At 48.4% G+C, this 23934-nt stretch overlaps 1 protein-coding gene across 1 annotated transcript; it reads right to left on the bottom strand.

The window, feature by feature from the left end:
* Positions 1–819: 819 nt before the first annotated feature.
* Positions 820–23893, bottom strand: LOC311318016 (SEC14-like protein 1). Its single transcript, XM_084449197.1, has 16 exons — positions 23736–23893; positions 22836–22917; positions 16645–16794; positions 16370–16501; positions 15258–15386; positions 8959–9169; positions 8379–8488; positions 8011–8200; positions 7250–7338; positions 5730–5800; positions 5427–5598; positions 4949–5083; positions 3829–3963; positions 3012–3284; positions 2271–2449; positions 820–1761 (listed from the first exon to the last, which is right to left on the bottom strand). Exons 2-16 carry the CDS (start codon positions 22896–22898, stop codon positions 1656–1658), a joined length of 2145 nt encoding a protein of 714 aa, XP_084305323.1. The 5' UTR covers positions 22899–22917; positions 23736–23893; the 3' UTR covers positions 820–1655.
* Between the last annotated feature and the right edge of the window lie 41 nt (positions 23894–23934).

The following is a 23934-nucleotide window of genomic DNA, read 5'->3' as shown; positions in this document are numbered from 1 at the left end:
GGCTAACAATTCAAGCAAGCAAGTTAAGCTAATTAGTGCTAGTTTAAACAGCATGTAAGCTAGTTTGCGACCAGACCGTCTTTCTCGCTTTGACATCAATCCAGTATGTCAATTCACTTAACTTGCACACCAACACCAGACGTTATAACTTTAGCTAGCAATGCGAGCGAGCGAGCTAAACCGTGTGCAAGCTAGCTACGCTAACGATTTTTAGTGTTTAGCTAGCTAACGTTATCTAGTGAGCGTCCAGACCATCTTTTAAGATTGACCTCAGTCCAGCAAGCTAACGTTACCTGTTTATGTTCTTCGGCTTTTTAAATATTTTTGCTGGTTATATGCCTGTGTCTTACTCTTTTCATATGGCCTTGCTCAGCCAAGCGCGGCAACATCAACCTGGAAAATCTCCAGTGAGCCGAGGGAAGTTAGTAAAATGAAATAGCGTGTGGCACGCGCATGGACATGTTGTCTTTTCTGGTGATGCTACAAATGTAATTTTAGACTATATTGACAGAAAACCATTTTTCCCCAAACTAGCTCAAATTTGGTAAAAAAAAAACAACAAAGTGGTGATGAAAAGTGGGGGTTCAAAAGCACACGTTTGCACCTCCACGTTGAATTGTGGGGGTGCGTTTGCACCGCTTGCTCTATAGCGCAGGCGCGAGTGCACACACGTTTGTATCACACTGCCCTCTTGTGGTTATGCACAAACTACACAGCTACAGTTGAACACAAACAAAACAATAGAATGATGGATAGATATGAATTTTAATATTCCACATGGAGGTGACAATTTGAGTCATACTCTTCGACGACTCGGTTCAGATGTTCATCGTGTCCTGCTGTTGACAACGTCTCTCTCAGGAGAGGACTAGTGCTTGTTAACGACTTGTAAACCCACAGACAGGAACGTTTGATAGACATCTGCATTTTTATTAATTTATTAATTCAAACAGCTGCTCGCTTAACAGACGCACTCCCGTGGAGAAAATTCAGTGGAGAAAATTCAATGCCGCTTATCATAGATACAGATTGAGAAACAAATACAAATTCAAATGTACAGAATATATATTTTTGTATCATTAGTATTAAAGACTAAACTGACCGATTCAATGCTCTCAGGAAAATGTACATGTGCTCCATAGGAAAAGTACAAAGAGAAGATCACAGGTAGAAAATCCACAGGTTGACCTGGAAGGCAGTGAGAATAGCACAGACCTACTGGGCCCCACTCCGATAATCTAATGAAATTCTTTTATTGGCAATAACCCCTTGAGATGAACCCATCTCATTTGCAAGGGGCTCCTCAATGATCCGTCCATCCCTCCATCCATCTATTAATTCATTCAGTTGTTTCTGACCACATCGCATTACTGATCTAGCATATTCATAATTTAAAGGATGTAGGAAATGAAGGATGCATTTTTACAGTATCAGAACAGGCCCATAGTTCCAGTTCCAGAGGGTCCGCCTCCGTAGATAGTCAACCTTCTTCTCTAATGTTCGAAATCAAAATCCCACGGTTCTGAAACTCCTGGAACTCCTCTATAAGCTGGTTGTTGAACTCCTGTAGCTCCTCTATTGGCTGGTTGAGAAACTCCCGGAGCTCCTTTATTGGCTGGTTGAGAAACTCCCGGAGCTCCTCTATTGCCCGTATGCTACCTGGAGACGTTGGAGCTGGACTGCGATTGGTTGGAGGAGGTGGTGGCAGCACTGAGGAGGGAGAAGCCACTGTGACTAGACTCCAGACTGGTCATAGAACCCCTGAGAGAGAGAGAAGGAGAGAGAGAAAGAGAGAGAGAAGGAGATAGAGAAGGAGAGAGAAAGAAGGAGAGAAAGAAGGAGAGAGAGCAGGAGAGAGGAGAGAGAGATGGACAGAGAACGTAAGAGGAATGGAGAGAGGGAGGGATAGAGAGAGAGAGGGAAGGATTGAGGATGAAGAGAGAAGGATGGTTGAAGAGGGAGGGATGGAGAGGGAAGGATGGATGGAGAGAGGGAGGGATGGAGAGGGGGAGGGATAGAGAGGGAGGGATGGAGAGGGGGAGGGATAGAGAGGGAGGGATGGATGGAAAGAGGGAGGGATAGAGAGAGGGATGGATGGAAAGAGGGAGGGTTGGAGAGAGGGAGAAACAGAAGAAATAAGAAATAGGTGTAGTACATGACATTGCACTTGAAATGTAAACACATCCTTCTTAATGTGTGTGTGTGTGTGTGTGTGTGTGTGTGTGTGTGTGTGTGAGAGAGAGAGTGTGTGCGCGCGCGTGCGTACTGACTTGAAGTCGTGCGAGCCCAGGACCTCGGTGTAGTACATGACCTTGCACTTGTGTGAGGAGACCTGCAGGGAGGCGAGCACGTCGTCCACGCGGGGGAGGCTGGAGGCGGAGCACGCCGGCGCGCTGTGGAAACGCCACTGCAGGATGTAGAACCCCGGCCAGCGAGTCACATGAGAACCCTGGGGGGAGGAAGGGGGGGGGGGGGGGGGGGAATGAAGGAGAGGAGGAGGAGAGGAGGGGAGCATAACAGCCAATTCATAAAAAGCCAATTCATAAGCCTGATAAACCCCTCTACCCCCCCCCCCCCCCCCCCCCCCCCACCACCTGAACACTCTGCCCCTCCTCCCCCCTCACCTGAACACTCTCCCCCTCCTCCCTCCTCACCTGAACACTCTCCCCCTCCTCACCTGAAAACGACCCCCCTCCTCCCCCCTCACCTGAACACTCTCCCCCTCCTCCCTCCTCACCTGAACACTCTCCCCCTCCTCACCTGAAAACGACCCCCCTCCTCCCCCCTCACCTGAACACTCTCTCCCTCCTCACCTGAAAACGACCCCCCTCCTCCCTCCTCACCTGAACACTCTCCCCCTCCTCCCTCCTCACCTGAACACTCTCCCCCTCCTCCCCCCTCACCTGAACACTCTCCCCCTCACCTGAACACTCTCCCCCTCCTCCCCCCTCACCTGAACTCTCCCCCTCCTCCCCCCTCACCTGAACACTCTCCCCCTCCTCCCCCCTCACCTGAACACTCTCCCCCTCCTTGCAGGTGAGGGGCTTCTCCACCATGCTGTAGTCCTTCCCCAGCACCCAGGAGCGCTCGATCAGCTGGACGTTGTTGTTGGCCCCGGGGGAGGTGATGGCGTGGGCGCCCAGCGTGACTGGCTCTCTCCTGGGCAGGGCGGGCGGGGCGGAGGGGGCCCTCCGGGAGTGGTACAGGTGGAAGAGCACATCCCCCTTACACACGTCAAAGTCCCAGGTGATGACCGAGGAGGCCTCGCTGATCTCTATCAGGAGCTGGGAGGAGAGGAGGAGGAGAGGAGGAGAGGAAGGAGAGGAGAGAAAGGAAGAGAGGAGGGGGAGGAGAGAAGAGGAGGAGAGGAAGGAGAGGAGGAGGAGAGGAATGAAGAGAGGAAGGAGAGGAGGAGGAGGAGAGGAGGAAGAGAGGAGGAAGGAGGAGGAGAGGAGGAAGAGAGGAGGTAGGAGGAGGAGAGGAGGAAGAGAAGGAGAGGAGGAAGAGAAGGAGAGGAGGAGAAGGGTTTAAAGAGGGCATAGAGAAGGAGATGAGCTGGAGCAGACACATGCAGGGAGATCATATTCATTTCTATGGAAGACTGTGTTGTTGATCATTTAAGGTGCTGGTGTAGTGGTGGTTGGCAACAGCAGGGGGCGCCCCACACCACTGATTCTAGATCTACCTGTCGCAATGTTCTCAACAAACCATCCAAATAGCATCACTTTTAGATCCAGACACTGGATCAGTCCTGTGGCTACCAGGAGTTAGATGAGGTTAAGGGGTCAGGGGTTAAAGGTCAGAGGTCAAGTTAGGGTTAAAGGTCACCTCGTGCGGGGCGCCCTTGAAGACGCTGGCGCTCTTGTAGATGGTGTCGTTCCACAGACGCAGCTCCTCGCTCTCCAGCTCCTCCGCCGTCCGGTACAGAGACTTGGGCACGACCCCCCCCTCTGGGATCTCACACTGAGAGAGAGAGAGAGACAGGGAGAGAGGGGGGGGGGAGGGGGGGGAGAGAGAGAGGGGGAGAGAGAGAGAGAGAGAGAGGGAGGGATAGGGAGGGAGAGAGAGAGAGAGGGAGGGAGGGAGAGAGAGAGAGAGGGAGGGAGAGGGGGAGAGAGGGAGGGAGAGAGAGGGAGGGATAGGGGGAGGGAGAGGGAGGGAGAGAGAGAGAGAAAGAGGGAGGGAGAGAGAGGGAGGGAGACAGAGAGGGAGGGAGAGAGAGGGAGGGAGGGAGAGAGGGAGGGAGAGAGAGGGAGGGAGAGAGAGAGAGAGAGAGAGGGAGGGAGGGAGGGAGGGAGGGAGAGAGAGAGGGATAGGGAGGGAGAGAGAGAGGGAGGGGGAGAGAGAGAGAGAGAGAGGGAGAGAGACAGAGAGAGACAGAGAGAGAGAGGGGGAGAGAGAGGTGGGGGGGGGACAGAGAGAGGATGAGAGAGGAAGAGAGAGAGACAGAGAGGAAGAGAGAGAGACAGAGAGAGGAAGAGAGAGATAGAGAGAGAGGAAGAGAGAGAGACAGAGAGAGTGGAAGAGAGAGAGAGAGAGACGGGGAGAGAGAGAGATGGAGAGTGAGAGATAGAGGGGAGGTAGAGAGGGAGAGAGAGGGAGAGAGAGAGACAGGGAGAGAGACAGTGAGAGAGGGAGAGAGATAGAGGGGAGGGACAGACAGAGGCCCACACAATCAGTCAGTATGCTAGATCACCACAGCAGAAGAACAGCTCCCTGTCAGACTGCAGATCTCAGCGGAGTAACGAGTTGACCAGTCTGTCTGTTATCAGGCTCAGATCACCACCTCTACACTCACATCCCCGCATGAGGTCAGCTGACAGGAAGTAGGAAGTAATGAGAGAGAAGTTTCATCGGTGGACGCTCCAGCCATTTTGTGTGTGTGTGTTTCGCCGCCTACACCCTGTGACAAATAAAGATGTGTGTTTGTAGTGAGCAGGAGACCCACCATGCAGTCCCCTCCCAGGAAGTCTGGGATGACCTCAGCGTCGATGTAGTCCAGCAGCCCTCCTGGACCCTGGTAGTCGTTCCCCGCGTAGACGAAGAACTTCCTCCGGGTGTTCTCATCGATGAACGGACTCACCTGGGGCACAGCCAAGCACACACACACACTGGTTATCACGCTCAGTAGGGAAGTGTGAGTGTGTGTGTGTGTGTATGAGTGTGTGTGTATACGTGTGTGTGTGTGTATGTGTGTGTGTTGTGTGTGTTGTGTGTGTTGTGTGTGTGTATGCGTGTATGCGTGTGTATGCGTGTGTGTGTATGCGTGTATGTGTGTGTGTTTGTATGTGTGTGTGTATGCGTATGTATATGTGTGTGTGTGTGTGTGTGTGTGTGTGTGTGTGTGTGTGTGTGTGTGTGTAAGCGTGTATGTGTGTGTATGTGCATGTATATGTATATATGTGTGTGTGTGTGTGTGTGCTCACCAGAGTCCAGAGCACGGGGAAGACCCTGGGGGCCCGGAGGATGAGCAGGCGGCCCAGGGTCTCGGGGTAGTTGGCCTCCACCACCTCGATGATCCTCAGCAGGGCCTTGACCCCCGGCCTCCACAGGTGACGCATGTTCAGCCCCTCCAGGTCCACCAGGCAGGTCCACGAGCTGGGACAGAGGGGAGAGAGAGAGTGAGTGTGTGTGTGTGTGTGTGTGTGTGTGTGTGTGTGTGTGTGTGTGTGCGTGCATGCGTGCGCGTGTGTGCGTGTGAGAGTGTGTGTGGGTGAGTGTGTGAGTACCTGATTGGACGGCCGAAGACTCTGGTGTTCTCTTCACAGCGTCTCAGACCCTCCTCGTTGATGGACAGAACCTGAGAGAGAGAGAGAGAGAGAGAGAGAGAGAGAGAGAGAGAGAGAGAGAGAGAGAGAGAGAGATTAACACTGCTGAATCACCTCAGAGAGAGAGAGAGAGCGCCACAACGTGAGTGTGTGTGTGTGTCAAGGTTATAATAGTTTTGCTTTTTTCATTAGTTTTTATTTTTATATCGTTTTAACTTTTTGTTTTTAATTTCAGTTTAGTTTTGATTAGTTTTAAAGCAGGTTTGCTAGTTTAGTTTAGTTTTTATTTTTTGAAAATGCTTAGTTTTAGTTTGTGCTTAGTTTTAGTTTTGAGAGTGTGGAGCTGTGTTGAGTGTGGAGCTGTGTTGAGTGTGGAGCAGTGTTGAGTGTGGAGCTGTGTTGAGTGTGGAGCTGTGTTGAGTGTGGAGCTGTGTTGAGTGTGGAGCTGTGTTGAGTGTGGAGTAGTGTTGAGTGTGGAGTAGTGTTGAGTGTGGAGTAGTGTTGAGTGTGGAGTAGTGTTGAGTGTGGAGTAGGGGGACTATGATGTGATCTGTGTGCTCATCACCTGAACACAAACACTGACAGCTGAGCATATTTACAGAACCCAGTTCCTCAGGCGTCTCTGGAACCAGGACTTGTGTGTTTTCCGGGACCTAATCACATGCTCACAGAATCAAGTGTCTGTCTATCGTGTGTGTGTGTGTGTGTGTGTGTGTGTGTGAGAGAGAGAGAGAGAGAGAGAGAGAGAGAGAGAGAGAGTGTGTGTATGTGTGTGCGTGTGTTAGAGAGAGAGTGTGTATGTGTGTGCACGTGTGTGTGTGAGAGAGAGAGTGTGTGTGTGTGTGTGAGAGAGAGAGAGAGAGAGAGAAAGAGTGTATGTGTGTGTGAGAGAGAGAGAGAGAGAGAGAGTGTGTGTGTGTGTGTGTGTGTGTGTCTGCAGTCCTACATTAGCAGTACTGTCACAACACATTACTGTAGCTGTATTTACTTCCTCTGCTTCCCTTCCTGTATGTGTGTTAGTGTGTGTTGCTGTGTGTGTGTGTCTGTGTGTGTGCGTGTGTGTGTGTGGAAATTCCAGGAAAGTGTCTCTGGCGATTTGCCGGGAACAGCGTTGGTGACGTTCCCGCCGGCAGCGTTCCAGATAGGACATAAGGAACATTTCCGGGTACGAGGACAATGTGTTCGTCCATGTCACTTGCTCGCGGCTTCATATTACTTTTCTGTTTCTAGCGTCACAGACAAACACGTCTTTGTGAGGCCGAGTATCTCATCATCAGCTGTCTCTACTGACCGTGTGGGAAAGTCAGAACATTGTCAGCGACACTCGAGGGATCTGTTCGCCCGCCATTTTGTTCAAAACAAAAGCCACGTTAGACGGTGCGTCCTGCCTTTCGGTCGTGTGTTAGTGTGTTTTGCTGTGTGTGCTAGTGTGTGTTGCTCTATGTGTGTGTGTGTATGTATGTGTGTCGTACTGTGCTTACCTGTCTCAGTAGAGACTCCTCCCCCAAAGCTCTCACCAGCCCCTTGGTGTCCATCTGACCCAGACGCAGGAGATAGAGAGGACGACCATCTACACACACACACGCGCGCGCACACACACACACACACACACATGTGCGTTAACTGCTGTTGAATGAATGAAGTGTCTTATGGGAGTTGTGGTCCTACCCCTGTCACGGTGGCGTATGGTGGTTGTAGTGAAGTGTCTTATGGAAGTTGTAGTCCAACCCGTCCTGGTGGTAGGGCTGGGTATTGGCAAGGGCCTCACGATACGTATCACGATACATGGGTCATGATATGATTGTATCACGATACATTGCGATACAAAACATATTGCGATACATTCGCAACGCTCAACATAGTTTATTGAGAATTTAACTCCCTCCCCCGCTCCCTGGAGGTGATCCTGAGGGCGGAGGGAATGGAAGGACATTTTAAATCCCTTTAAGACATGAATCTATGACTGAATTATATCCTTAATTTTGTATATCTACATCTATATCCCCGTCTTGTTCTGTTCTGTTCCTTGTGCAAAAAAAAAAAAGAATACTTTTTTTGGTCTATTTTTTTTTTAATGTATCGATAAAAGGGTCTGAAAAATCTCTACAGCATCGCAGAAAATAAATATTGCTGTATGGATTTTACTGCGCAGCCCGATACGTTGGCCTACGGTGGTCGTAGCGAAGCGAGTTGTAGCATTTTGGGTGGTAGTGAAGAGGCGTTCTGGGAGTTGTAGTCCTACCTCTGTCATGGTGGTGCCAGCCCCCGGTGTAGTAGTCCTGCAGCAGCTGCGGCCGCTCCCAGGACTCCAGCAGGAAGTCCACCTGGTGCTGCTTCCTCCAGGACAGCGACTGGCACAGGAACTCGCGCGCCCTGTCCAGGTTGAAGTCCCGCGCGCGCAGGAAACGCAGCACGTGCTGGTCCTTCGGGATCTGGACACGGGGGGGGGGGGGCAGAGGGTGAGGAAAAAGGGCTGTGTGTGTGTGTGTGTGTCTGTGCCTGTGAGTGTTCCCACAAGAACCTATACATGCCAGCTCTTAGAAATATACAACGCTGGGGGCAGAAGAGAGGGTGAGGAGGTGTGTGTGTGTGTGTGTGAGTGTGTGTCACCTTGCCCTTGTGCGTCTCCTGCAGCCACTGACGCAGTCTGATCAGACAGCTCTCCTGCAATGGCGTCAGGTCGCCTAGGTAACGCCTGATATAGTCCGAATCCAGCTTGTCTGCAAACAAGAAAACATATAATGTAAGTAAACGTGGAATAACACACACAAACACTGTGCTCGTGTGTGTGTGTGTGTGTGTGTTTGTGCCTGCTTGTGTGTGAGAGTGTGTCTGTGGTGACTGATGTTGACACTGCCTGTGTGTGTGTGTGTGTGTGTGTGTGTGTGTGTGTGTGTGTGTGTGTGTGTGTGTGTGTGTGAGCGTGCGTGTGTCTGCGTGCGTGTGTGTGTCTGCCTGTGTGTGTGTGTGTGTGCCCATGTGCCTGTGTGTGAGTGTGTATGTGTGTATGAGTGTGTGCCCATGTGCCTGTGTGTGTGCCCATGTGCCTGTGTGTGAGTGCATGTCCCTGTGTGTGAGTGTGTGAGAGCGCGTGTGTGTGTGTGGTGTGTGCCCATGTCCCTGTGTGTGTGTGTGTGTGTGTGTGTATGAGTGTGTGCCCATGTCCCCGTGTGTATGAGACCCCCCTCACCGTCGGCGGAGGCGGAGGTCAGCTCGGCGGCGCTGGCCTGCTCCTTCCTGCCGTGCGCCTCCTTGCCAGGGGGGGGCGGGGAGGCGGGGGCGGCGCCGGGGGGGGGCGGGGCCAGGCCGCTGGCGGGGGCGTCGGGGGGCGTCCAGCGGGGGATGTGGGTCACCCCCTCCTCCTCCAGCTCTTTCACGAAGTACTCGATGATCTCCTTGCCCTGGGGTGGAAGAAAGAAGAAACACAGTCATTTAGATGCAGCGACTGCGTCAATGTTACCCACACCGCCCAAGTGGGTCGCCCAAGTATATTTTACGACCATTTCAGCATTAATATTGGCACATATATATATATATATATTTTAAATCCATCTGCGATCAGTCTAGTGTGGACAATCTCCTCTCGCTCTACCCCCCCCAGAGATTGGACAAACAGAGACGCCTTCTTTCCACCAGCGCAAACCTGCTTCGAAATCTAATCAAACTTTATTTGTATAGTGCCTTTCATACACAGAGGCAACACAATGTGCTTTACAGAGAGAAAGGGGGGGGAGGTGTACGGTACATGCTGATCCTATCCATAATTTTCCAGAGGGAAGCAAAAAAAACAGTTCACCCAGTTGCGCCAAAATAGGAGAAGCTGTAAAAAAAATTCCCAGACAATTTAGCGAGCTCCTGGAAAATGTTTTATTGAACATTTTCCAGAGAACTAAGCGTGGAATAAATTTTAAGAAACATGACAGTCAGTAGAGTAGATAAATTGTTCTGGTTCGGGGCTGTTGCTAGTGCCAGTTAGCAGCTGTTACAACTTGCTAACCACTTGCTTTTCCTTGGGCTAGAGAGCCCATGTGCGTCACTGTGTACTGTCTCCACTTTCTCATCAGCTAGCGCCAACCTGGGGCACAACCACAGCTATTCCCTAGCAGCACGCACATGCTACAACCATGTCTTCTTTTAAAAACAGGCTAAAAACATCTCTCTTTGCACAAGCTTTTAACTTCTACGTTTGTTTTATACTCTTATTGTCTCTGTACTGTCATTATTTTATCACGTTTTATGTTATCTTACATGATTTTATATTTGTAATACATTCTTATTTTAATGTTCTATCATGTGTAATGTCTTTTTATTCTTGAAGCACATCGAGTCTGTGCTTGTCGCATGAAATGTGCTATATCAAATAAATTTGACTTGTCTTGACGTAGGCTATGTTGCTACGCTTAGCTACTGTAGCTAAGTTTAACTACCAGGCTCTGTGGTAGCATAACATGACTGTTTCTATATTTCTAGTATCATTGCTGCTGAAGATGCATGTTTCAGAACAGCATCAGTGATCACACTGTTTGTCTAATATCAGAATAAACCAACTGAACTGTGAATCCTGGTCTGTGGGGCCTTTAGTTATGAGGGAGAATGTTCTGCTTGTTTGCCGTGCAGCATAACTTCAATCAGGTGTCAAAACGAAGTGCCGACCAACTGGTTATGCTAGCTGCTGTTCCCAAATAAATGCTCAGCTTGATTTATGTGTTATTTGATATACCGTCGCACGAATAACGTTCTCGGTTTATAGCTTTAGAAGAACAAACGGGTTTGGTTTTTGTGATCTTTTTGTTTGTTTGTTTACCAACAGTTAACACAACAATATAGTACAGTAGTTACTTTACATAGCTAGGTAGAGTTCCCCCAAATCATTTTACAACTTGTTTCGTTGAGGATACTACAAATTGTAATCATGGTATAAGGTTGCATCGTCTGTGTGCAGTTGATGTCATCGATTGATTGCAATGAATGTCATTTTCCACGCTGTTGCAGGATAAACCAGTGACCGGTGGGCCACGCTGGCTTTGTGACTGACCCTAAACTGTTACCACTTGTCCTTTGCATGAAGACATTTCCACCCCAAATTGAAAAAAGCGTTTGAGGCTCAATTTCCTGTTTGTTAACGGTGTGTGTTGTAACGATGCCCAGGACAATAGACTGCCTCCGCTCTGAGCTGAAAAGAGCAGGATATAACTAGTCTGTAAATATGCTCACACGGTGTGTGTGTGTGTGTGTACGGTTCAGCTGAGGACACGGATCATATCACTGTTCCGTACAAGCCACGCTCAGCACAGGGTGATCTGTACAGCAGGCGCACACGCGCACACACACACACACGCGCACACACACACTATGGGGTGTGATTCGTGCCAGCGTAACAAACACTCAGTGCTTTCGTCGCCTGCATTGCGTGTATAAAGGTACTTTGGCGAGCTGATTAATAGGCGTGCATATACGCACGCGTTACGAGTCGCTCACATTCTCAGAGGGTGACGTGTCAAAAGTGCCGTGCCATTTTTGCGCACATGCATGTAACGTTTGCACGCTCGTGTTAAGTCAGTTGGCACTAGAAGCTGCGAGCGGGGCTCATTTGTCCATATTGAATAAAAATTAAGAATATTTATTTGCACTCAATCAAATTCCAGGACCCTCCTTGCATAACTTTTCCTAGATATGTCGTTTTATCTCCACTATCGCTACATTTTCAAATAAGAGCGCGCATCATCAACTAGCTGTAGCATAGGGGTGCTGAGGATCAGCACCAAAACACGTAGGCTATAATAGTATAAGAATGTATTTTGTATTTTGACATACAGTAGGCTATGGCGCAAAAGGGATTGTGAGTGTAGGCTACACTAATTAGCCTACAATCTAGGATGGGCTCCATAGCCTAATGATTATCAATCCCAGCTGTGCGTAATTATGCGTCCTGTGCTATAAATTGACCTTGCTTTTCATTGTAAAATATTATGCTAGATGTGCTTCAGTTTTAGGAGTCAAACCATGGCATGCCAGCCTTAACACGTGCGGGCGTTTAAACGTCTGTTGCGTACGTTGGCATGGCACGTTCCACACGTCACACTATAATATTAGCAAACCACACAAACGTGTGTCTTTACGCACGCTTATTCGTTTGATCAAACTATAAGGTGTAGTGTTAGGTGTCAGGTATTTGATGCACATATTAGGAGTGACGTGTCAAAAGTGCCGTGCCAACGTTCAAAACATAGAAGACGCGTGCACACGCCTTTACATGTTAACTGCGGGCACTAGAAGCACCGAGTGGTGGTAATTTGAACACAAGTGAATCAAAATGATAATTGTTTGCACTCGATCAAATTCAAGGACCCTCCTTTCATTACTTTTCCTAGATATCAGCGTTTTTATCACATGTTTACATTTCGGCCGTTTGTCTAGACTGCAGTGCTCTTTTCTGTCAGCAGATGTCGCAGGCGGGTGATTTATATTTATATTTGTAGCATAATGTAGGCTATGTGTTATAATTATGTGCAAAATGATGACAATCACCTAAATCAAAAACAATGAAGCACATGTATTGCTATAGTTCGTTACCAAATGTTAGGCTTGTAAGACTCAACTTAATCATTATTAATTCCGCTATTCTTAAATATCAGAAGAGATATCTGTCTCACTCGCTCTCGGAGCAGGTATTGCGCAACACAAAGCAGGTATTGCGCAACATAGCCACGCGCGCCAGGAGACCCGCTCTGAGAGACAGAGAGAATGAGACAGTCTTTTTCTGTGAGGGAGGAAACACGAGCAATATTTTCAATCATGCTTTCCATTGATGAATCACGAATAATGTATATAAACAGTGCAAATAAAAATAAATCGAAATAATAGGCCTATTGTGCAAAAAAAAATAGCCAAACGAATTGTAGGCTACATTTGAAAGTGTTTAGCCTGGTGTAGGCTGGCCTATAGGCAAAAAAATGAATGCATTGATACTGCAAATGGTTTCATTTGAGCTGAACACTACACAACTGATTTAATAATTTCTATAATATCAGGTGATTGCTTTGAATGTTACAAATTAGTTGAAACAGTGGTAGCGATTTGCAACCTGGTAGCCTACAGTCTGGGGAAGCGTTGGGCCTTCCCGCGCCACCACAGAAGTGGGTCTTCGCTCGCACCAGCTCATCTTGAGTTGACGGCATAGTCCTCCTCCCCAAAGAAAGACCTGTAGGCCTATTGTTTATGTCGATTTATTTTTATTTGCAGTTTTACATTATTCTATGTGTTTTTTTGTGGACCAATGTTTGAATAAAATTTGGCTTCAAAACGACATCTGGTAATTTACCTACATTTGATTTATTTTATTTAGAAATAGATAAGATTGATAAGAAACACGTGTATCTGAACATTTGTTTTAAATTGCGAAGAAAGAGTCATTCAGATATTAGGCTTTATTAAAAACAAGTTGCTTAACATGTGCGAATTCCATTTATTGAGAATGCATTACCAATTGGCAAGGACGAGATTAGAACCAGCTATGATTTAAAGGCAACTGACCTTACACGTGCGGCCGCTAACACGTCTGCTGCGCTAGCAAGGCACTGGCACGTTTGACACGTCGCTATGCAATTTCTGCACACATTACAAGACGTACGTACGTACATCTATGATTTTACCAAACTGTCATGTGTAGTGTTGGTGTCGCATATGTGAGGCGCATCTAACCTGTAGTGTTGCCGTCACGCACACGATGCGCAATACGTGTAAACAACATGTGCACAGCGTCTGCGTGACAGGTACGTTACAGCTATGAGACGTCTGTCTCTCCATTGTTTGTCAATGGAAATTATACACGTGCGTTTAGACGTTTGATGTCATCGCGTCTTCTTAAGTAGGCGAGAGTCAAGCGTTTCAGTATGGTGTGCTGGCACTAATCACACCCCATACACACACACACACACACACACACACACACACACACTCACTCACTCACTCACTCACTCACTCACTCACTCACTCACTCACTCACTCACTCACGCACACACCTCGCGCACACACCTCGCGCGCACGCACACACCTCGCGCGCACGTATGGGGTGTGATTCGTGCCAGCGTAACAAACACTCAGTGCTTTCGTCGCCTGCATTGCGTGTATAAAGGTACTTTGGCGAGCTGATTAATAGGCGTGCATATACGCACGCGTTACGAGTCGCTCGCATTCTCAGAGGGTGACGTGTCAAAAGTGCCGTGCCACTTTTGCGCACATGCATGTAACGTTTGCACGCTCGTGTTAAGTCAGCGGGCACTAGAAGCTGCGAGCGGGGCTCATTTGTCCATATTGAATAAAAATTAAGAATATTTATTTGCACTCAATCAAATTCCAGGACCCTCCTTGCATAACTTTTCCTAGATATGTGTCGTTTTATCTCCACTATCGCTACATTTTCAAATGAGAGCGCGCATCTGTTCGAACTGGTGCTGACAGTGCTGCAGCGCCCTCTATTGACAAGAAACACGTGTATCTGAACATTTGTTTTAAATTGCGAAGAAAGAGTCATTCAGATATTAGGCTTTATTAAAAACAAGTTGCTTAACATGTGTGAATTCCATTTATTGAGAATGCATTACCAATTGGCAAGGACGAGATTAGAACCAGCTATGATTTAAAGGCAACTGACCTTACACGTGCCGCCGCTAACACGTCTGCTGCGCTAGCAAGGCACTGGCACGTTTGACACGTCGCAATTTCTGCACACATTACAAGACGTACGTACGTACGTACATCTATGATTTTACCAAACTGTCATGTGTAGTGTTGGTGTCGCATATGTGAGGCGCATCTAACCTGTAGTGTTGCCGTCACGCACACGATGCGCAATACGTGTTAACAACATGTGCACAGCGTCTGCGTTACAGGTACGTTACAGCTATGAGACGTCTGTCTCTCCATTGTTTGTCAATGGAAATTATACACGTGCGTTTAGACGTTTGATGTCATCGCGTCTTCTTAAGTAGGCGCAAGTCAAGCGTTTCAGTATGGTGTGCTGGCACTAATCACACACCTCGCGCGCGCGCGCACACACCTCGCACACCTCGCGCGCACGCGAACACCTCGCGCGCGCGCACGCGAACACCTCGCGCGCGCGCACGCACACACCTCGCGCGCGCGCACACACACACCTCGCGCGGACACACACACACGTCGCGCGCGCACACACACACACGTCGCGCGCGGACACACACACGTCGCGCGCGCACACACACACGTCGCGCGCGCGCACACACACACCTCGCGCGCACACACACACCTCGCACGCACACACACCTCGCGCGCACACACACCTCGCGCGCACACACACCTCGCGCGCACACACACCTCGCGCGCACACACACCTCGCGCGCACACACACCTCGCGCGCACACACACCTCGCGCGCACACACACCTCGCGCGCACACACACCTCGCGCGCACACACACCTCACGCGCACACACACCTCACGCGCACACACACACCTTTTTAATACTGCTGGCATATTGTTTCATAGCGAGCTTCTCTGCGGTGGTCTCTAAGCCGAAGAAGGACTTGATGTCCAGACTGGCCAACTGCTCAAAGCACGTCCAGTCCTCATTCTCTGGGTGCACCTGGGAGAGAAGGAGAGAAGGAGAGAGAGAGATAGAGAGAGGGAGGGGGGAAAGAGGGGGAGGGAGTGAGAGACAGAGAGCGAGAGAGAGAGAGGAAGAGAGAGAGGGACCCGGAGGGAGAGGGGAGAGAGAGAGAGGGTCATAGAGGGAGATTGATTTTTAGCTTTTAAGCTTCTGCTCTTTGCTTTTAAATCTCTAAATGCTCTGGCTCCCCTGTACCTGACTGAACACCTGCCTCGCCACACCCCAGCCAGAGCCTCACAGTTGGCTGACCAGCTGCTACTGGACATGCCCAAGACCAGGCTAAAGACCAGAGGTGACCGAGCCTTTGCGGCGGCTGGCCCTAGGCTCTGGAACAGCTTGCCCCTCCACATCAGATCCACCCAGACCCTCAATGTTTTTAAATCTTTATTAAAGACCCACTTTTTCTCCCTGGCCTTCAATTCCACTTGAGCGTGACTCCCAGGATAGTGTGTGTATTGTTGTCTTTGTGTGTATTGTTGTCTTTGTGTGTATTGTTTTGTCTTGAAGTGTCATTGTTGTCATTTATTTTTCACCTACAGTACCTGTGCAGAACTTTGGTCCATCTTAGTCGTTTTAAACATAAAGTTTGAGTTTCAGTTGAGTTGAGAGAGGGAGAGAAAGAGGGAGGGAGAGAGAAAGAGGGAGAGAGGGAGAGAGAGAGAAAGAGGGAGAGAGGGAGAGAAAGGGAGAGAGGGATAGAGAAAGAGGGAGAGAGGGAGAGAGGGATAGAAAAAGAGGGAGAGAGAGAGGGAGAGAGGGGGAGAGAGAAAGAGGGAGAGGGAGAGAAAGGGAGAGAGGGATAGAGAGAGAGGGAGAGAGAGAGGGATAGAGAAAGGGAGAGGGGGAGAGAGAAAGGGAGAGAGAGAGGGATAGAGAAAGAGAGAGGGATAGAGAAAGAGGCATAGAGAAAGAGGGAGAGAGGGAGAGAGAAAGAGGGAGAGAGTGTCTGGGGGTCAGACCGTGTATTTGCAGGTCTCGTAGACCATGACTCTGCTGGAGAAACTCTCGTTGCGGACCTCGATGTTCAACGTTCTCTCCCGGCGGTCCAGAGTGTTCTTCTGGATGAAGTAGAGGTAGTCCACCCCCGCCATCTGCACACACACACACACACACACACACACACACACACACACACACACACAGTCGAGACATAGAAAAACAAAACACGCTCAGCCCCAGGCTGGTTGGTTGATTGACAGGTGGAGGGTCAAGGGTCATGGGTCGGGGTGGTTACCCTCTTGAGCAGGCGCGGGGCGTCCGCCTCCACCTTGCAGCGTCTCTCTGTTACCGTGGTGACGCCGTCCTCGCTGTGGCGCTCGCTGATGACCTCGCTGTCCACGAACACCGGGACCAGATGGCAGTTAGGGAACCGCCTCACATAGGCCTGGGGGGAGGGAGGGGAGAGAGACAGAGAGAGAAAGAGAGAGGGAGGGAGAGAGAGAGATAGGAGAGAGATAGTGAGAGATATAGAGAGACGAGAGAGATGGGAGAGAGACGAGAGAGAGATAGGAGAGACACAGGAGAGAGATAGGAGAGAGAGGGGTAGGAGAGATGGGGGTTGGAGAGAGAGAGGTAGAGAGGTAGTCAGAGAGGGGAGCAGGCTATGCACATGACACCAAACAAAACTAAGTAGCCTAGTTAATGTTTCCGTGACAGCGTTTCTTCCCGCGGTCACATGGTGCTTTGATCACGGCGCGGTGGCCAGCGTGACGTCTGCGGGTCCGTCTGAAGGCCTTCTCTCCCCGCCGGTCTCTCCACTCTTTACGCGTCTCACATGACACTCTGGCAGAGCAGTGCACACAAGTCAATAGTGCTCCTCTGTCAATAACACCCCGGTCTGTTACTGGCCTGTTATTGGCTGGCTGTCCGTCCCGCTGGACAGTCCAGGGTCACGGGAGACTACAGAGCCGAGCTCTGTGCCGGTCTCTCTGAGAGAGACCTGTCGGTCACGTGTTAATGTTAATGACCGCAGGAGCTTCTCTCAACTGCCCTCGACTGCAGACCCTAATTAGCTCTGGAGTGCCAGGTTTCAAATGCAAACACACACACACACGGTGTCCTTTGCGGGGTTAGGACTATGGATCAAATTCAGCTATTGTGAGGTTTAATCAATCCAGTGACGAAGGTCACTGATGTCATCGTCACAGAGGTGCACTGGGAGATCCCAGGCTGTTGATTGGTTAATCGGTTGGTTGAAAGATCTACCACAGGAATTTAAGGACATTAGACAATACCGCATTATCAGAGGTCACGTAGCCTAAACACTTAAAGGAGTAGTTTGGTATTGCATTCTAAGTTATAAGGTTATTTACAATCCTATACAACAGTCCATTTTCGTTGTTGATATATTAGTGCTCAGTGTTAAGAGATATTAGTGCTAGAGAACCAGCAGCTAACCATATAATGGATTTCTATGGGCAGATATACACCTCAAAAAACGGTATTCAGGTCAATAATTTCTCCACTATAATAATACCAGCAATACAATGTATATAAAACATCTAAGGGGGAAAATACTTTTTCAGAGAACTGTAGGAAAAAATCTATTCTCAACAACAATATTGCACTGTTGGATTTGGAAAACAAACAGTGCTCTGTGTGTGTGTGTGTGTGTGTGTGTGTGTGTATTGGTATCATTGCATAAGCATCTCCTTCATCGGTCTCTTGGCGTGGGGTTGAGGAAGCTGTAGGAGGAACACAGGGAGGTGACGTGAGCGCCCAGAGCTACGGGACATGTTCTGGCCTGGACCGCCTCTCTCTCTCTCCACATGCCGCCAGCTCGCTTGATTAAAAACATCATCCTCTGCCTGATACCAGGAAGATTATGAGATTTAAATGATCAGGTAGCCTGGCTCAGTGACTGAGAAAACAGCAGGATTCACAGGCATAGAATCAGACATGATGGACTAAAAGGTTTCTTCAAGGCTTGAACCAAGACTATTATAACTTAGCTGTCTATGTGCATGGTTTGTATTGGCTGGCTTGTTCCATCTAGCTGACTGAGCTGAAAAAAACTGTCTGGCTAGCTAGCAAATCGCAGGTTGTGTGACAAATATGCTAAACCAACGTTAGCTACCATGAATGATACAAAGGGATGCATTCAAAAATATTGATTGCAAACATGGCAAAGAATGCTGGCATCTAAGAAACCTAGCTAGCTAAGCTGGCAAGTAGCACTAGTAAACAGTCATTTAAGCCATTTCGAGTTTTTGATTGATTTTGGTAGGCTACTAACAGCCCTCTAGTTTATCGTGACACGAAATAGATTCATACGAGGGAAAAGCTTTTGCACACCTGTAAAGTGACAGGTGTGTAGGAGGAAGCCACGGGCCACTGCAATGAGAAGAGAGGCTCTCACAGTCTACTCATGCAAATAAACTTTAATCAGTACCATTATATGGCCATCTCTCCCTCAGAACATAGTGGACGTTGTGTTTAGCTAGAGCCATCTTGCTTGGGTTGTCTATTGTTTGCACTTTAGCCATTTAGCTATTACTACTGGGTGGACAATAGAACGCAATAATGTTGGGCAAAGCTGAGCAACAATAAAGTAATTCTAGAGTAGGCTGGCGCGAGGTCATAGTTCAGTGCTTGTATCCGGGCAGCTGCACTAATATTGGGCAAAGCTGCAGGTCCTTGCAGCTGATGAGCCGGCTAGATAATCCTAGAGTGGACAGCTGGAACGCTGGGGACGGGGTTCTATTCAGAGCCGTATTCCTATTGTCTGGCTGCTCGGATCAGTATATTATGTTCAAATCACCCAAAACGTAAATGGATGTCATCGTCTGTCCGGGTCCCCTGCGGATACCCTTGCCGAATATGAACACTGTCAGGCCGACGGTTCCCGAGGAAAGTCCGGAGAGAGGGACACAGACAGACAGTGGACACACAGCAGACCGACCGGCCGAGGGTAGCGCACAATACAACACACAGCCCAATACAACACACAGCCCAATACAACACACAACCCAATACAACACACAGCCCAATACAACACACAACCCAATACAACACACAGCCCAATACAACACACAACCCAATACAACACACAGCCCAATACAACACACAGCCCAGTACAACACACAGCCCAATACAACACACAACCCAATACAACACACAGCCCAGTACAACACACAGCCCAATACAACACACAGCCCAGTACAACACACAGCCCAATACAACACACAACCCAATACAACACACAGCCCAATACAACACACAGCCCAGTACAACACACAGCCCAATACAACACACAGCCCAATACAACCCAATACAACACACTAGGGCTGTAGGATTGTATCGATACAACGATGCATCGCGGTACGTAGTCTCGCGATACTGTATCGATCTTTCAGCCCGGAGTATCGATACAGCCGGGCGCTGTAAAAAAAAAAAAAATATATTTTTTATTTTTTATTTAAATTTTTAAATCCAGTTTAAAAAGCATATTCTACAATATTAAGTTAAAAAAGCATACATATAAATAATTTTGAAAAACCATAAATACTACAATGTTGACAGTTTAAAAAGCATGGATATCAAATGTAAAATATTTATTAGCTAGCTCTCTGTCCAGTCATTGAGTTTGAGTTATCTATATAGTGCATTTGAGCCATTCAGTTTTCAGTCTTGAACACTTAAAATCTTTCAGTAAATGATGTGTGTATCGCAATACGTATCGTATCGTATTGTATCGTGACCTCTGTATCGTGATACGTATCGAATCGTGACCTGTGTATCGTGATGCGTATCGTATCGCGAAATCCAAGATGATATACAGCCCTACAACACACAGCCCAATACAACACACAGCCCAGTACAACACACAGCCCAATACAACACACAACCCAATACAACACACAACCCAATACAACACACAACACAATACAACACACAACCCAGTACAACACACAGCCCAATACAACACACAGCCCAATACAACACACAGCCCAATACAACACACAGCCCAATACAACACACAACCCAGTACAACACACAGCCCAATACAACACCCAGCCCAATACAACACACAGCCCAATACAACACACAACCCAATACAACACACAGCCCAATACAACACACAGCCCAGTACAACACACAACCCAGTCCACAGGAGACATGGAACAGTGTTATTCTTGGTTTATCAAGCACAAAGCCTGCTTTTCACAGAACAAAACAGCCCGGATAACTCAGACATTCCGAGGCCGAGTGCCCCCTCCAAGCTTCCCACTACTCTTGTTCATTCAACCGCAAAAACACGAAAGCAACAGTCTATAATTTGTGTCTGTGATACAGTAACAACAGCCATTTTGTAGTGTTTGTGAGTGATGATTCAGTCACTGTCTGTTATTTGATTCTGCATGTGAACCTGTTTATGCGTTAGGATTAATTAGGTATGGGTTTTAATTAGGTGTGGGTTTTAATTAGGTGTGGGTTTTAATTAGGTGTGGTTTTAAATAGGTGTGGTTTTCACACAAGGCCTGAGCTGAAGCTTTATGCACGCAAATGTTTGTCCTTCACTTTGAGACTCGGAGGGGCGGCTGATAGCTTCTCAACACACAGACACCCACACCCACACCCACACACTCACACTCACACTCACACCCACACTCACACTCACACTCACACTCACACTCACACTCACACTCACACCCACACTCACACTCACACCCACACTCACACTCACACTCACACTCACACTCACACTCACACTCACACTCACACCCACACCCACACCCACACTCACACTCACACCCACACTCACACTCACACTCACACTCACACTCACACTCACACTCACACTCACACCCACACCCACACCCACACTCACACTCACACTCACACTCACACTCACACACACACTCACACTCACACTCACACTCACACTCACACACAAACTCACACTCACACACGATCACAGTTCAGTCAACACACCACAACTCCAAACACTGCACTCTTTTTAACAGCCTGCCCCCTCACCACAGCAGGAAGGGAGGGGGAGGGAGAGAGAGAGAGGGAGAGGGAGAGAGGGAGGGGGGGGAGACAGAGAGAGAAAGAGAGGAAGAGAGGAAGAGAGAGAGACAGACAGAGAGAGAGGTCTAGCCTATATAGGTCACGGTTCCTGTGTGGCAGCCGCGTTAAGGTTCCTGTATGTCCCCGGAGCGGCTCAGTAGGTAGAGCATGGAACTCTCAATCTCCGGATTGGAGGTTTTTATTCTCAGGTCAGTGGTCAGTCGGAAACCTCCATCACATCTGTACAGTTCTAAGTCATGTGCCTTAACTGCAGTCCCCAGAAGCTAGCTCAGCAGAAACGTACTTTCAGTAGAAAGTAAAGACAGGGTGAGTAGAAACACAGTAGATTCCATCCAGCTGGTGAGTCATCCTCTACAGAGGGCTTAATATCCCCCCCTGACGGAGCGTAGCAGCGTCCCGGCTCGGGTCAGGGCAGGCAGGGAAACACAGTGGGGGGGGGGTGGGGGCGGGGGGGCAACAGCTTGTTCTGCACCGCCGGCTAAAAATGAACGGAACGGCCCCGCCCCCTGACATGTGAGCCTGCCAGTTCCACCAGGTAGCTCAGCTTCGGGCCACAGCTGGTGTGACAGCCAGCCTGTTCATTAAACAGTAACCGGAGCCCTGGAGGAACACTTAAAATACACACTCCCTTTCTCCCTCCCTCAAGGCCTAACCTCACATCTCACATGACTTGATTGACGAATGCTGTGCAGACAGCAGCTGGCTAGGTTTGACCAATCTGATCGGGAGCCAGATAGATTTGACCAATCCGATCAGGGGCTGGTTAGATTTGACCAATCCGATCGGGAGCTGGCTAGATTTGACCAATCCGATCGGGAGCAAGATAGATTTGACCAATCCCAATCAAGAAACACAAAAGAAGGTCAAGGCTAAAAATTGCCTTTGGCCTCACCTCAAACACCACATATACAGACTTCCTTCAAAGTACATACGGACAAGACTGCTTATGGTTGTTAACCAACTAGGACAACAAATGTTTGTTATATTGAAATCAGCCTGTGCACTGAGTGTCCTAGTACAAGACTTAGATTATGATTTCACAATGCATCAACATTATATAACCTGGCTTTTAGAGAGAGAGAGAGAGAGAGGGAGAAAGAGCAGCCTGGAGACAGTGTGTGTGTGTGTGTGTAGTGTGTAGTGTGTGTGTGTGTGTGTGTAGTGTGTGTGTGTGTGTACACCATGTACTTGCTGCATGTAGGTCTGATTCCAGAGGAACTAGCTGTGGTTCAGAGCCATAACATGACTGGTACATAAATCGACACAATGATGGTGCATTCCACTGTAAACACACACATACATGCACACACAGCCGCGCGAGCACATACACACACAGACACACAGACACACACACACACTCAATACCTATTGTAGACAAGCACACATACTTACCGCCATGATCAGCTCAAAGGGGTATTTGTAGACCCTCACGGGTGATTGGTATTCCTGTACCATGGTTGCGGTTCACTGGCACCTGTTGGGTACATATAGCTTACAGCAACATACATTTATTTAATTATTTAATAGTAATAAATGTATTCAGTTCTTCATTTCCACATAATGTTTGTCAAAGCCAGGGAGCCACTGGAGAGGGGCTAAAGAGCCGCAGATTGCAAACCCCTGATAATGTAACTACCCCTAATGATGTAACTTATTGAGCAAAGTTCGGAGGAATTGGTACAGAGAAACGTGTCATCATCATCTGGTGTAAATCGACAGAGTGATGACCTGCCCCGTTGGAAGAACAGTCTACTCGCCAACGTTAGATCAATGTCGTTGTTATTGTTGTTAGCTAGCTACTCTAGCTCGCTAACAACACGGCTAACAGCTGTAGCTACTCTAACCCGTAGAGGAGGTATGGATACAATTAGGTCACGGACGAGGTATTTGGACCAGAATCCCTTTCCACAGCACGAACTGTATCTCAAAATTACTGTAATGTTAAGAACATTTTGAAATCGACACGTCAGCATTTCATAACAAAACCCAATGATAGGTAGCACTAGCTAGCTAGCTAAAGGTAGCAAATGTCTTATGCAGTGACACGTAGCCAGCTAACGTTAGTACCCTCCTGGGGCGAACTTCCACATCGTAAGGACTACAATCCGGATGAAATAAATCGTCAGGTGGGACACCCGTGTTTCACATATCTAGACGAGCAACACAGGCGGTACATACCTGACCAAACAAAACAAGCAGACCTAGCCTAGGCATAACGTCAGTTAGCTAGACTAGCACTAGTTCTAACCTTAGCTAACCTGAGCTAACGTCAGCTGCATAATTTACACTTACCGAATCAATCGGAATCTCGGAAAATATAAAAAGTTAGCTTGTCAAAGATCGCCGAGTCATCTCAGGCCCATATTATTTTCCTCTTAGCCTAGCTAAGTACAATGAACAAATTAACTTAGCTGAAGATCTGTTTTGACGATATTTGCGATGCTGCAGGAACGCGTAGTGAATCTAGCTGGCTAGTGTAACTGGTGATATT

This window comes from Borostomias antarcticus, assembly GCF_949987555.1.
Source record: "Borostomias antarcticus genome assembly, chromosome: 14".
In the NCBI taxonomy this organism is placed as follows: domain Eukaryota; kingdom Metazoa; phylum Chordata; class Actinopteri; order Stomiiformes; family Stomiidae; genus Borostomias; species Borostomias antarcticus.
This window is presented reverse-complemented; position numbering and strand designations above follow the sequence as displayed.

Coding starts and splice junctions, on each gene's coding strand:
- LOC311318016 (XM_084449197.1), bottom strand. CDS start 22,898: ATGGTACAGGAATACCAATCACCCGTGAGGGTCTACAAATACCCCTTT. Junction 16,502..16,644: donor CCCCGCGCCTGCTCAAGAGG/GTAACCACCCCG, acceptor GTGTGTGTGCAG/ATGGCGGGGGTGGACTACCT. Junction 5,801..7,249: donor AGGAGTCTCTACTGAGACAG/GTAAGCACAGTA, acceptor TCTCTCTCTCAG/GTTCTGTCCATCAACGAGGA.